At 45.0% G+C, this 13914-nt stretch overlaps 3 protein-coding genes across 6 annotated transcripts; 1 reads left to right on the top strand and 2 right to left on the bottom strand.

Annotated features, from left to right (window-relative positions):
* Positions 1 to 415: 415 nt before the first annotated feature.
* LOC123048094 (mitochondrial inner membrane protease subunit 2) lies at positions 416 to 2562 on the bottom strand. 2 transcript variants are annotated; one of them, XM_044471263.1, is made up of 4 exons: positions 2274 to 2562; positions 2103 to 2175; positions 1839 to 2004; positions 416 to 816 (listed from the first exon to the last, which is right to left on the bottom strand). In XM_044471263.1, the coding sequence occupies exons 1-4, from the start codon at positions 2413 to 2415 to the stop codon at positions 697 to 699; spliced, it is 501 nt and encodes a 166-aa protein (XP_044327198.1). In that variant the 5' UTR covers positions 2416 to 2562; the 3' UTR covers positions 416 to 696. The 2 variants fall into 2 exon arrangements, with proteins under 2 accessions (XP_044327198.1, XP_044327199.1); XM_044471264.1 differs by having other exon boundaries at positions 2103 to 2178; positions 2280 to 2562.
* Positions 2563 to 4259: 1697 nt separating this feature from the next.
* On the top strand, positions 4260 to 8621 carry LOC123050924 (ATG8-interacting protein 1). 2 transcript variants are annotated; one of them, XM_044473634.1, is made up of 3 exons: positions 4260 to 4498; positions 5475 to 6191; positions 8313 to 8621. In XM_044473634.1, exons 2-3 carry the CDS (start codon positions 5494 to 5496, stop codon positions 8314 to 8316), a joined length of 702 nt encoding a protein of 233 aa, XP_044329569.1. In that variant the 5' UTR covers positions 4260 to 4498; positions 5475 to 5493; the 3' UTR covers positions 8317 to 8621. The 2 variants fall into 2 exon arrangements, with proteins under 2 accessions (XP_044329569.1, XP_044329571.1); XM_044473636.1 differs by having other exon boundaries at positions 4301 to 4493.
* A 544-nt stretch (positions 8622 to 9165) lies between these two features.
* Positions 9166 to 12426, bottom strand: LOC123050923 (protein YIF1B-B). 2 transcript variants are annotated; one of them, XM_044473633.1, is made up of 5 exons: positions 11914 to 12426; positions 10306 to 10484; positions 10118 to 10216; positions 9878 to 10029; positions 9166 to 9790 (listed from the first exon to the last, which is right to left on the bottom strand). In XM_044473633.1, exons 2-5 carry the CDS (start codon positions 10480 to 10482, stop codon positions 9409 to 9411), a joined length of 810 nt encoding a protein of 269 aa, XP_044329568.1. In that variant the 5' UTR covers positions 10483 to 10484; positions 11914 to 12426; the 3' UTR covers positions 9166 to 9408. The 2 variants fall into 2 exon arrangements, with proteins under 2 accessions (XP_044329568.1, XP_044329567.1); XM_044473632.1 differs by having other exon boundaries at positions 12248 to 12426.
* Positions 12427 to 13914: the final 1488 nt, after the last annotated feature.

Here is a 13914-nt window from a genome sequence, read left to right as displayed (position 1 = left end):
CGTCCCAAAGACGAAGGGGGGCGAGGTGCTCATGGCGGCGGTGGTGCCGCCGCTGGTGGCCGAGGAGGAATGAACGCCCGGCGAGGTAGCGGAGCTGGTGGCCATGGGCATTGTGCATCATTCCAGCATGCTACACACTTGCATCCCTCCCACTCCCAGCCATACGCCTTGTTGCAATAACTCGCACAATCATTGTCATTGCACTTGCCCTTTTTTATGCCTATATATAGAGTAATACCGAAAGAAAATTAGACAAGAAAGTGTGACATCTCATTCAATTTGCGCCTGATCATCAGTGGGCGCGCATTTCAGCAGCAGTAGCGGTGGAGAAACAACATTCGCCTCACAACCAAATGATATAAGAGTTTGTTAAATGACAATAATATAACATGTTTCTTCTTTTCACAAGATCAGCTCAGCTTCAACTCAAATAATATATCTTGTTTTCATATCAAACTAGTACATTATTCAGTAGAAAATATTGCAGTTACACAACAATGCACCAAACATCATAATCTAACCAAAATTTGCCTACCAAAAAGCTATGCTTCCCTTGCAATGGATCAAGTCTTATACAACCAAGGATACATAAGAAACTATCTATTGCTGTGCCACATTGTTACATGATTTTCCTGCAAGAACCAACAAAACTGCAGGACAAAGCAACCAACCCAGCAAGGAAGGAAGAGAGCTGGACTAGAGATTTCGCTGCGGCATGACCCTTCCTTCCGGCGGCACCCTCTTGTCGACGCGGCCCATCTTGCTGGGTGGCCACACCACGTGTGTCACCCTCCCCTGCACCAGACCAAGCGGCACCTGCGTGCACCACACAACAAAAGAAATCAAACTTAATATCAGCCACAAATGTAAGTTGCCCTAGCATGTGTGCTGGTGCTTGTGTTAAACCAAAAATACCAAAAGACAAACCAGCATGTCTGCTGGATTTGAATGAATTTCAAACTGCAGGTGGACTGTATGTAGTCCATCAACAGTAAGAGTAACCAAATGAACATGACACCATATATAGCAGCATAAAAAATAGCACCAACACAAGTGTAATACGTTTGTTTTCCTTTTAGTACTCCCTCCGTAAACTAATATAAGAGCATTTAGATTACTATTTTAGTTATCTAAACACTCTTATATTAGTGTATATAGATGCATTTTAAGTGTAGATTCATCCATTTTGCTCTGTATGTAGTCCACCTAGTAGAATCTCTACAAAGACTTATATTTAGGAACGGAGGGAGTAGATCGAAGCGGAAGATATAAACAGAGGAATACAACAAGGACGCGTAAGAAGAGGTAAGATGGCAATGCAAGATAAAGACACTCAGAACAAAGGAGCAGCTTCATGTTGGCTTGATCTGAACCATAACGGATGATATTTGGGTTTAAATAAAATGGAATGGAATAGATTAGGCTGAGGCTTATGCCCTTGTCATCCAGAACCAAGAGGGGTTTGACTTGTTCATGTCAGGCGCTAATAATGCCATGTAGGCCTAAGGTGATTCGTCTATCGGGATGATGCGAAAGAAATACTGAATATTCAATGGATGCTAGAACGTCCTCTTACAGGGCCGTAGGAAATATGACTTGTTTGTGTCAGGTGCTAAGTAATTAAGCTACGTATATATCAATCTTTTTTATCTGACCAAATGATTAAGCTTTGGTAAGCACCGCGCATTACAAAGGAACCGCTTTCGCATCGCCTTTAATAAAATCATCAACACTGGCTATGCCGCCGGCCACCAATATTATTATTATTATTATTATTATTATTATTATTATGCCGCCGAGGAAATTTCCAAGGGAGAAGAGGAGAATGTGTTTCTTACAGGGCCGTAGGATCTCGAGTCCCAGCTGGCGCTGCCATTGTCCCCTTCCACCCAGCAGTGGCCCTCCGGAATCTGCCGGATCTCCTCCTTGTCCGGGACGCTGATCCAGTCGCCGGGCAGCCCAATCAGCCTCTTGATCGTCCTGCTCCGGTGGTCCGCCGGCGACCTGCATACACACATACATGCAGCAGCATCAGAGAACCACCTGTCAAGATTCAGTATCGAAATCACAGGATTCAGAAAACCATGAGCGAGGTTTCTTACACGAAGACGACGACCTCGCCGCGGGAGTAGTCGTAGAGGGGGCTCCGCTTCACCACCGCGTACTCGCGTCCGTCTGCCGGCGTCACTCCGGCGGTCAGAAATCGGCGAGGGATCCGGTCCGGTCCGGTGGTGGGTTGTGCGTGCGTGTGGACGGGGAGGGGGTGGGCTTACCTGCTGTGGTGCCGTCCAAGGTGGGGCGCATGGAGCCGCCGTGGACGGCGGCGACGGAGAAGTAGCGGTCGGAGACGGTGATGCCGATGAGGGAGCCGCCGATGCACGCCTTCACCACCGGCCTCAGCGCCGCCCACGCCATGCCCTCCCTCCCACGCCGCTGAGGCGCGACTGCTAGCCGTCAAGAGCGAGGCGGCGACGGCGACGGTGGCGGCGGCGGCGGGGAGTACGGGGAGTAGTATTCTGCAGCAAGGAAAAACCCCAGCTTTGTTTCTTGTCTTGTCCTTTTCTTTTTTTTTCCTTTATTTATTTACCGAGTTTCTTACAACTGTTTCGTGGAGTAGAACAAATTTTTTTTTTGAGAAGGGGTGGGCTTTTATCACCTTTTACATTTTCCTAATATTGACGTGATTTATAAAATTCCAAAAAAAAAACCTTTAGCATCCTACACATAATAAAAATGGCACTAAGAGCTATGTACCACCGAACAACCATTATCGCCGTCAAAACGAGCCCCTGACAAGCCGTTGTCGTCACTCTCATACCAGAGTTGGTCTGACCTTATCGATGACATCCGGAAAGCCTTTATGCATGCGCCCCTAGGAACCAGCCGTCGTCGTGGTATAACCTTTGAATCGATCTAAAGAATCTGGCATCAAATATTGTCAGCGTGTACGCACGGCGAGAACCTAATTTGTCACCCTGAGGACCTGGCAAGAATCTATTCGTTTTGATGGACAAACTTGAGGAGGATCGAAACCCAGAAGACTGACTCAAAGAAGAAGTGCCGCCATCCGTTCGAGCGCCGCCAAAAGCGAGAATTACTATCTACTACCGAAGACGGGGCACCAGGATTCCCCTTCCCGACATTAGCTGCCGGAGTGGATGTAGAGGGGAGTCAATCCATGAACTTGCTGGTGAAGATCAAGGGATCCTAGTCGCCTTTTGAAATGAAAAGAAAGACACTTGTAATAAATCTCAATAAAAAAAACCCTTCTTGGCATGTACACATGTCGCGGATGTATCAGTTTTCGACCAGCTTTCCTCATAAACTGGCAATTCTCTTTGTTTATCGAAAAGTCAAAGCAATTCTTTTTTTATTGGAATGTCAAAGCTCCTATTGACTGACTGTTCGGGAAAAAAAATTCATGCTCTACTTTTTATGTAGAGTTGAATTGAGACATTTTATTGTATAATTCATTTTTAAGGGGTGACTATATATTAACTCTGAGGGGTAAAAATATAAACTAAATGTAACAACACAACATGTTGAGTAAATTAGGGAAAATCCACGGTGGGCTCCCCTGAAGGTGGCAATGCAGATGAACCCGGGAGGTGGGCGACGTGGACCAGATTTTGTCCCAATTCAGGCATGATCTAGATCATGGGGTCGCGGCTGTTGTGTGGTTGTCTGCCTGTAGTTGGTGCGGTCACTGCCGATGGCATTGACGCCCGTGACTATGCAGATGGAGGATGATGGCTCAGCGTCGCGTGTTCGCGGTCGTGCGGTGATGGAAGATGGGTTGTGTGCTCTTGTTCGTGCAGGTTATTGGTGGTCTATGTCATTCTAGCTATGACGACAAGGTGTTGAGGCGACGGGGATGTGATCGAACATGGACTGTGTTGCCTCAATCCGATGGGCAGGGCTAGAGGTGTGCGATGTTACGGATGAAAATCCTGCCCTCTTCGACGGTGGCGGTGGCGACGACACCCACACCTTCTCCTCTTTGGAGGTGTCGTCAAGTTGTGTCGGCATCTTCACCCCTCACATTTTATGTTTGGTTGTTGTCTCCGGGCGAAAGCCAGCGTTCGACTTGGAATCGTTGATGGGATTATCGTGTACGGAGAAACGGCCTGGAGGTCCGGTGTTGTGTTTCCTTTGGTGCCTGTTTCTTGGGGTTGATTGGATTCTATTTCTTGGTGTCTTACTTACTTGTGGGGCCTCCGAGTGGGTGGTTATAGGGAGGGAGGGTGGCTGTGGGCCCGAGACGTCAGCCTCGTAGTACGCAGTTGGCTTCCTTCCCCACCCATCTCTCCCATCTCTCTGCTCTTGTCTTGTGAGAGAGAAAAGAAAAGAAAAGAAAAGAAAAGAAAGATGGCAGTTTGATCTCATCCATCCTCTCCTCCTCCTCCTCCACCGCCGCACGCCACCGGAGCCGAGCCGAGTCGACTGCGGCGGAGCGCACCGGAGATCTTCCTTCCTTCCTTCCTTCCTTGTCGGTAAGGTAAGCCCTCGGTCGGGTCGGGTCGGGTCGATCCCCCTCTTCTCCTTCTCCTTCTCCTTGTCCTTCTCCTCTGATGTGGTTAGGTTGTGCGCCGCGGATGGATCTGATTCTTTTTTTTTTTTGAAAGATCCAGCAAAATGCTGGCTTGATTCGATTTAGCAGGAAGGATGGATCTGATTCTGATCCAGCCAGCTCCAGGTCTCCTTCCTTCCTTCCTTCCTTGTACTCCAGTATGTATGGTTTGGTGGATGGATGTGCTCTATGAGGTCCCGTCCGTCGCCTTGCTGCTGATTGAACCAACCATGCTATACTATGCTATCCTATCCTATCCTATCCTATCCATGGTTGATGCAATTACTATGTGCCATTCTTTCTTTCTTTCTTTTCTCCTCCCTCCCTCCCTCCCTCCCTCCCTGTGTACCTATCTATCTACTCTTTGGTTTGGTCAGAGTCAGATATGGTTTGTTTGATGAGGGGAGGGGAGGGGATTCATACAAACTCTAGTCTTTTTGCTTCTTTCCCTGTTTCTTGAGAGATCTCTCTCTCTGTTTGCTTGATATAATACATTATTATTACTCCCTACTTTCCCTTTTCTTTCATGCTTCTGCTTCTGCTTCTGCTTGCCTGTCTCTCATCTTTACTCACATGATCATCTCCCTCCCCACCTCTGCTCTGCTACCACCCATGAAATGAAATTGCTCTTCTCTGTAATGATATGATGATGATATTGCTCTTCCTGTATTTATGTATGGTCACTCCTCTTCCTCATAGCCGTGTCATACCCTCTAATTAAATCACTTTAGTCGACGCAATAGTTATGCTTTCTTTCACTGCTTGTCACGGATGAGTGGGCAGGGCTTGATTCACTTCACCCTACTAGCTGCTGTGTGATGCAACTGACCGACTGTCTTATGTTCATGTGATGCTGTTGATTATCCACCATTCTGTCTGTTATGCTGAAGCCGCTCTTCTGCAGATAACCAGGTTCTGTGGGCATGTCTGACAGCGAGAAAGAAGTGCCAGTGGAGGTCGAAGGCGCGACCCGGGGGGCCGACTGGGAGGTGGTCACGCTCACAGCCTCCACCTACGCGGCTGCGCCCAGCGGACCAGAAGGAGGAGCAGAGGGCAGGAGGCTCGGCGACGACAACGACGGCCGGGGCTCGTCCAGCACGCTGCTCATGTCGGACCACTTCGTGTTCCCCCCCAGCGAGCACGAGAACCTGCCCATAGAGACCGCCCTGCTCGAGCCTCAGGAAAGCACCAGCGTGGAAGATGCCGGCTTCAAGAATGTTGGTGGAGGCTACGATGATGGGTCCGAGACTGTCAAGTACTATGACGAGGGGAAGAGCCTGTCGGTACGTGATGCCGAGATGATGATGGGTGATGTGGCTGAGTTCCACGCAGAAGATGACGCACGCGGTTACGTTGTCCATGATGATGATGATGATTCCCAGGACAAGTCTGATGTGCCTCCTCAGGACAGCAGCAGCAGCAGCAGCAAGGGCCGCGGCTCTGGTGCCCCCTGCCAGTGCTGGTTGAAGAAGCACATGTCATGCCTGTATGACCAAGCTAAGGACACTAATCATCTCTGGGGTGCGGTGGTCGTGGCTGCCCTGGTTGGCCTTGTCATCTTGTGGCGCAAAGACAAGTTGCACATGAGCTGCCTTAAATGGCGCTCTCGCTCGGCAGTCAGGTATGCACTCATTAAGCTATCTGTTTCTTATCAACTCTGATTTATGTTCCGTAGGGTTGAGTCAATATCCTACTGCATTCTGTGGAAAAGAGGTGCAGCCTAGCTCTTTCCATATATTTGGCAGTGTACATACAGTTGTTGAATATTTATGGTCAGTAATGTGCGTGTTAGTTGCTTACTCTGTGCGCACCATCATCTTTACTCTCTCCTTAGCATGCGCTCAGCTTAGTGTTTCTTTCAGCAGTACTGGAGAAATCCATTTTGTGCAGTAAGCTACTCTTTTCTGATTTTCCTTGCTCAGTTATGGGCCTGAAAAATCATTGAACTCCCTGTTACACCTCTCCCCAGTGTTAGAACATCACGCGCACATGCTTCCTGAAATTAAGTATGTGCGTTGATTTATTTTCTTTGTTAAGAAGTTAGTGGGGTGTAGTTTCTGTTGAAGGTTTTTTAGAGATAGTGTGGCATGGTTAAAATTGAGCAGTAGAATAACTGTTTGAATAGTTCATTAGTTCTGAAATCGTGAGATATCATGTTGGTTTTGATATGGATTATGTATTAAATAGACACACCAGTCACTGATTTTGCTTCATTTGGCATGAGCTGTATGTACACTGCTAAATACTGATTATGTGTTAAATAGTACAGATGATGAGTTAATTTTTTGCTGCTATTTTTATTGATGTTCATTATTGCATAAAAAACAGCAAATTCGATTTGATTCAGATTTCACTTTGGCTTAGTATGAATTATGAAGTAGTGACTATTAAATATTCCAACCTATCATTTTAAGTATTGTCACTGATGTGCATGTTAGTGTTGCTTCGAGCAGTGCTAGCAGTATGCCTGGTGTGTGCCATCAGTAGACTCTCCTCAGCATGTGTTCAGATTGGCCTAGAATTTTCTTTGACGCTTAGCGTAATGTTCCTTCGAGCACTAGTAGCAAAATTTATCTTGTGCAGTAAGGTACTGTTTCTGTTTTTTCTTGCCTAGTTATGGGCCTGAAGACTGATTGGACTCCCTGTTACATCTCCTGGGCAGTTTATTCCTTTATCATGGCCCAGCATCTCCCCCTGTTAGCGGGGCGTAGTTTTTGTTTAAATTTGATAGAGATGTTGTGTGGCAAGTAGCAAGTAGCAAGTAGTCAGCCAAATGATGTTGTGATTTGTGAGATACAGCTTTGGTTTCAGTACGAATTACGTATTAAGTATTCACATCAGCCACTGATTTTGCTTCATTTAGCATGACCTTAGTACGGATAATGAGGTAACTTTTCGTTGCTATTTTTACCCACGTTCAATATTGCATAGCAGACAGCAAAAATCCATCCATTTACAGCAAAGTAGGATTTGATCCAGATTTCACTTTGGTTGAGTATGAACTACAAAACAGTCAATCACTGATTTTGCTGAACTTGGAATGAACTTAGTACAGATAATGAGATTTTCTTTTTGATTGCTACCTTTTGAAGTTGGTATGGATACTGAAATGGTACATAAAGTGGGATTCTTACCCATTTTTTATGATGTGAGTGGTTAGTCTGCCTAAAAGTGGTGGATGCTATTTCAGCACCTTAGATATCAAGTTAGTTTACACCGGCAGTGTGCCAAGTTTCTCTCTTTTGCAACATTAGGACACCCAGTTCTCATCTCTATCTGATTCAAACATGTTTGCTGTTGCGTTTGTATTTACAGTGGAATACTCCGTATTATCATTTTCTGAACTTGTATGCAGTCAGTAAATTGGTTCTTGTCATTTAACATTGTTAACATATCATCATTAGTATCATAATAGAACCTTCTTGTATTAACATTTTTGTATCTCATCATTTAGTTTGTTTATACAAGTCTTCTATGTGGGAAGCATACAGTTCACCTAGGTCCTTAACCTGTAACAGCGTCCTAACTGGTCAGACTGTTTGCTTTAACAAGCTATCTAAGTAAAAAACAATATGATATCATCTTGTACATTACCTTGGTTCTTGTGTTTCTATTATATTAGCGCACACTGATATCGTCTTGATGACAAAATATATATTAGAGATGATAATTCCTGATGTCCGTTGCCTTCTGCGAATCGTTATGTTTTTTGTTGCTGACTGATGCTCTGTTCTGTTGTCAGTTGATGATCCAATCCAATCCCCTGGACTGGTGGTCTTCTTCGTCGATACAATCTCTGATGAGTCTTCACAGATCGCCCTGGAAGTCATTATAACCAAGAAGAAGATGGCCATGCCAGTATGATTCGTGACAATGACGAAAGGGGTCTCTAGTTGTAATAATATATTAAGTTTGACAGGGTATTTGCTTGTTGCCAGGCTTGTGAGATGCCAAAGTTTCTTCTTGCTCTTGTACCCATAGTCGTTGTACCTTTGCACTGTTTAATACGAACGGCGCGCCCTTTCAAGTTTCTACTACTACATTTTGATGACGAATGGCTGTTGGAATGCGCAACTGCGTGCGGTGAAATCCATGCTTGAGAATTGGTACCTGGGAATCTATTTTGCTTTTGTGTCCCCTCCAAAGCTGTGTTTTTGGTCGTTTAGAATTTATCCATCAACATAAATCTTTTGTTAACCACTTTGTTCACTTGTTGCTAATGCATTTCATACATAGCCAGCGTCTCATTTTTTTCTGCATGGATAGTTATCACGCGTAAATCTGGATACTTGACCAAAAATCCTGAGAAAATCAGTTATAAACAAAATACGTATTTGTTTGTCTTGTTTCGGGAAAAACTGTTAGACCAAATCTCTTTTAGATTCAAAAAATCAGATACAATGGAATAATGACAGAAATAATATGCATACTTCTGTGGTGAATTTTCTGACAGTATATATATACTCTGCATCTACCAAATGACAGACTGGAGCTGACTGTCTTTATCGTCGAAAATCCATATACTTTCACTGACCGAACATTCAAACAATGCCAGTTAAGTAGGATGAGTGCACATACAAAGAAACATATATATGTAACATAAATAATAAATAATAAATATACTTGAGACTATTCCAACAAACATACTACAAAATGGTGACCAACTGCAAAATTCACAACTTTATACAAAACCAAACACAAAACCCTGTCAACAAAACATGTATGATGATGCTCAGAGAGCCTGCACAAGCTACTGGATGTGCTATACTGAATGCGCCTAAGCTTCACAGGTTGCTGCTTTTTCTTTTTCTAGTGCCAAGATTACAGACAAGACTATCTCATGCGCCTATGCTGCCGAGCCAGAAGAAGAGGGGGAACTGCACGATGGCCATGAAGAGCAGGAAGTAGTGCTGCCGCGTCGAGTGCCTCTCGCTGCCCCGCATCTCCGTGAAGATGACCCGCTTCATCGTCCTCACCAAGAAGATCCCCATGCACAGGCTCATCCACGGCATCATCACATAGTATGAGTAGGCCCATAGGAGCCGGGCGACGATGGCCAGGGAGAGCCCCGCGAACAGGTACCCGCTGTAGGCCACCAGGTCGAGCAGCGGCACCTCGCCTCCGCCCATCGAGTAGAGCAGCCCTTTTAGGAACACGATCTGTAGGCCCCATCCAATCAGCCCTCTTGTGAACTGAAGGTTTATGGCTTCTGGAGTGAACCTGCATATCGATATCAAGTGCATTAGGAACCCCAGGTTTGAAGTGTCACTGTTTTGCGTGGCTGGAGAAAGTAAGAAGAAAACTCACTTCCCCATGAAGCCTAGTGTGAAGCCTGCTAGAATAATGAAGGTGCCGAACGCCATGAAAGGGATGTACAGATCTGGCGCATTTATGTCGTACATTGGAGGTTTGTACGACAGCCGGCCACCCACAGGCTCACTTATCCGAGTCCAGTGCCCCTGAAATGCCATTGCAAAGACTTCATTTCAGTAAACCAGATAGAAGAACCCGATACATATCCAGTGTAGATGGGAAAGACAAACATACCCTGTGAAGGAACGGGAACAGTATGACTTTCAACTTGTTCCTGACATACTGATCATTCACATGGAAGTAGTACTGTGGGTTGGAGAAGTATCTACTGATCTGCAAGAGTACAGCCAATAATAATTTAGAGAGAATATGTGAGCGATTTGAAACACCCGGGGGATCAAGGTTCTTTGGACGCTCCTTACATTGCTCTGCATGAATTCTGAACTGGAGCCGAGGAACTTCTCCCCGTATACTCCTAACCCAGTTTTAATCAGACCCGAGCTGGCACCATACAATGGATTGTCGTAAGGGCCAGGCTGAGGGTTTGGTGGGGGCATCTGCATCCCGGGAGGATGAGGATTTCTGTAGTTATCATACATGGCTGCAAAAAGGTACCGGAGTTAAAATAAATGCAATGCCAATTGATAAATGGATACTGACATATGCACGGTGGCCGTAGAAAATTAACTGAAGTAAAATGTCAACACAGCATTATTAAATTAAAGCATAACATAAGGTGCAACCGTGCAAAACCAACAGGTACATGATGAGACAAGGGGGAACAGAGTTTATCTTGGATACTTCTAGGCAGGGTAGTAATTTCGATTACTTAAGCATTTTCAACAGAACACATCACACAAGAGATCAATATAGCATCTTAATTGTTCTACCATATGTAGTGTAAACAAGTGAAAATTTCTAAATATGACAGAGAAATTGTACAGAACATCTGGTATAATATCTGTCATACTGCTATATATTCATATCATTTATGAAGTCTGCCCATGATAAATGTGAAATATCTGCAGAAACTTGCACCCTGAATTGTTTGTTTAGTGATGGTAGAAAGATTTTATCCTCTATGGCAAGAAGAAGAGAACTCCACCAGTACAAGAGCGACACGACTCGCTGGGAGTAGGGAAGCAAGCTACTGGCAGAGGAGGATTAGCTAACCATTTTCCGCTTATTGATTGTATGTATGTATATGAGTAAAGACGTGGAAATAGCAAGCAGTTGAGTTGGTAAAGGATATGCAGGTTCAGAACCATCATTCATAGATGTCAGTTGGAGTAGTACACCTAGCTTAGCTAGCATTATGTTGTTTTCTTTCTTTGCGTCTGCTGCTAAATACTCCCTCAGTCCCTCCGTCCCATAATATAAGAGCGTTTTGGACACTACACTAGTGTAAAAAACGCTCTTGTATTATAGGACAGAGGGAGTACATACATACATACATACACATGGTACAAGTCTGAATATCTATCTAATTCTGCAAGCACCGTCAGTAACTGTCATCAAACGACATGGGAGCATATCCTCTAGTCTGACTTGTTAAGGACAAGTGCATCCAACCAACCAACATATTATCTCAAGTTTTGACTAGTAGTACACTAACTAACATCCGTGTTTACGGGCAAGGCAAGAATAAGCAGGAGCAATAATAATAATAATAATAATAATAATAATAATAATAATAATAATAAACCAAGCAAGCATATTATGTCAAGATGAGGGAGGCATACAATACAATCAACTGGAGTGGGAAAAAAGAAAAACATGGTATATCATAATAATAATAATAATAAAGATTATAATAAGCAGAGCAGTTGAACAAGATTTGGGGTCCTAGTTTTGCCATGTCTTCCATTCCATGGTGCCCAATCAACCTTCCATTCCATGGGGATGGGGCACAGCAACAGCACAGAAGAAGAGAGTCTGTCTGTCTGTTGGTTGGTTGGTTGTAGAACAAGCAAGGAAATCTGGGATATTAAGAAGAGAATCGTCGACCGACAAGGAAAGAAATACCCTACCCGAAATCCAATCCAATCCAATCCAATCCAATCCAATCGCTGGCTCGTCCGTCCTGCAATCGACGAGGTACCGGCAGCAGGTAACAGGGGGCGGGCGAAATCGCAGGCAGGCTAACAAGGTCGTCCGTATATATATATATATATTTATTTATTTATTATATGATGAGATCTATCTATCTATCTATCTCTGTCGCGGGCGGGCGGGGAGAAGGAGGCGGCTTTCTTCCGGATCCGAATCGCCCTTCTTCTGGCAAGCAAAGCAGAAGCAGAAGCAGAACAAAGGGGGGAACGCACGGAATAGGAGGACAAGGGCGAGACGAACGGCGAGACTCACTCTTCTCTTGGAACGACGACGACCTTGGAACGGCGCTCGGGCGGGCGGAGAGGAGGAGGAGGCGGCTGCCGGCGACCTTGGAACGGCGCTCGGGCGGGCGGAGAGGAGGAGGAGGAGGAGGCGGCGGTGGGAAAGGACAAGGAAGGGAGGCAAGGAGGGAGGGAGGAAAAAGGTGCCCACTTTGCTTGCTTGTTTTACTTTACTTTGTCCAAACCCACTTAACTTAACTTGGATTGGAACACGCCCTCCTTTCTTTAGTTTGAGTTCGAGTTTGAATTTGATTTCATTTCAACCAAATCTCTCTCAACGTACTTGGGAGTTGGATTATTCATTTGAGCCCCCTTTTTCATAAATAAAAATCAAACATGTCTTTTTATAAAGATGAATGAAATACAATACAATGTGGGTAAATACAACAATACAGTGTAGGAGGCCTCGGGACTACATGGAGCTTTGACATGGACACACGATATCGCCATGGTTATCACCTAAAACACCCCCCCAGAACAAACCACATCGATGGTGGGATAGCCACGTCACCAACCTAGAGTCTGCTCCCACGAGGGGTTCGGGTATAACCACCCCAACAACATGTATGAGGCATCGGTGGTCGCCCAGCCAATAATGGCCGTGAAAGCACGATATATCATCAATGTGACTAGATAAGCCATCTTATCAACGATAACTAGATCTACAGGGTTTATATATATATATGAATCCCACGAATAGGAAATATTATGACATTGTTGCCAGTTTTACAATTTTCAAATAAGTGTTCGCACTTTCAAATTTTCTTCAGGTTTAAAAAATATTTATGTTTCAAAAAGTGTTCGCTTTTTCAAAAATTGATTGCTGTTTCAAAAAATAGTTGTTTTCTTAAAGTACTCAGGATTTTAAAAAAGTGCTCCCATTTTATAAAATGTTCGGACATTTCCAAAATTGTTTATGTTTTGAATATTTGTTTGCACCTAAAACATGTTTTCAAAGTTCAACGCTTCTGTGTGTGCTTAAGTACATCGGGCCTCTTATTATATCACTCGTAGTTGTCTGTGTTTTTAGCGAGATGAGCTCGACTCAGCCAGGTCACAAGTTCGATTCAGCCCGAGTCGATTTTGTTACTTCACGCTTTAATGAAGAGAAGACTCTTTACATCGTGCGTGTTAAGAAAAAAAAAACTCCCTTCGTGCCCCTCCCTTCATACCCGACGAGTGCACAGCCAACAATCCCGGGATTTAACATGCCACGCCGACAATCCCTGTTTGAGAACTCACTCATGGTTGAAAATAGACCGGGATAAGAGAGTTCGGTGTGCTGATTTCCGGGATTTGAAGTTTGGGGTTTGATTTAGTTTTCGACTACAAGTTATATTACCCAAGAGTCTTTTGTGGTCCGACTACTGGACTAGCCCCCTATGCCGTCGGCATAGGCCCCTTGCCATCGGCCTAGATCTATGCCGACGACCAACACCATCGGCGCAGATTATCACCAGACGGCAACAGATGGCGCTGTCACACACGCTGACCAACCATCTATGCCGACGGCCAGACCGTCGGCATACCAGTGCCACGCGGCAGCCGCTGGGCGCTCCTGGCAACAGTGGTATGTTGACGGCCTGGTCGTCGGTATACCACTGCCACGCGGCAGCCCCTGGTTTCTCCTGGGCATGG

The sequence above is a fragment of the Triticum aestivum genome, chromosome 2D (assembly GCF_018294505.1).
Source record: "Triticum aestivum cultivar Chinese Spring chromosome 2D, IWGSC CS RefSeq v2.1, whole genome shotgun sequence".
Classification (NCBI taxonomy): domain Eukaryota; kingdom Viridiplantae; phylum Streptophyta; class Magnoliopsida; order Poales; family Poaceae; genus Triticum; species Triticum aestivum.
This window is presented reverse-complemented; position numbering and strand designations above follow the sequence as displayed.

What these genes read in the sequence shown, in the direction of transcription:
- LOC123048094 (XM_044471263.1), bottom strand. Translation starts at nt 2,415, where the DNA reads ATGGCGTGGGCGGCGCTGAGGCCGGTGGTGAAGGCGTGCATCGGCGGC. An exon ending in CTTGGACGGCACCACAGCAG is followed by an intron (nt 2,176 to 2,273) that starts GTAAGCCCACCC and finishes TGACGCCGGCAG; the next exon opens with ACGGACGCGAGTACGCGGTG. An exon ending in ACTCGAGATCCTACGGCCCT is followed by an intron (nt 817 to 1,838) that starts GTAAGAAACACA and finishes TGGTGCACGCAG; the next exon opens with GTGCCGCTTGGTCTGGTGCA.
- LOC123050924 (XM_044473634.1), top strand. Translation starts at nt 5,494, where the DNA reads ATGTCTGACAGCGAGAAAGAAGTGCCAGTGGAGGTCGAAGGCGCGACC.
- LOC123050923 (XM_044473633.1), bottom strand. Translation starts at nt 10,482, where the DNA reads ATGTATGATAACTACAGAAATCCTCATCCTCCCGGGATGCAGATGCCC. An exon ending in CAGAATTCATGCAGAGCAAT is followed by an intron (nt 10,217 to 10,305) that starts GTAAGGAGCGTC and finishes GTACTCTTGCAG; the next exon opens with ATCAGTAGATACTTCTCCAA. An exon ending in TGTTCCCGTTCCTTCACAGG is followed by an intron (nt 10,030 to 10,117) that starts GTATGTTTGTCT and finishes ATGGCATTTCAG; the next exon opens with GGGCACTGGACTCGGATAAG.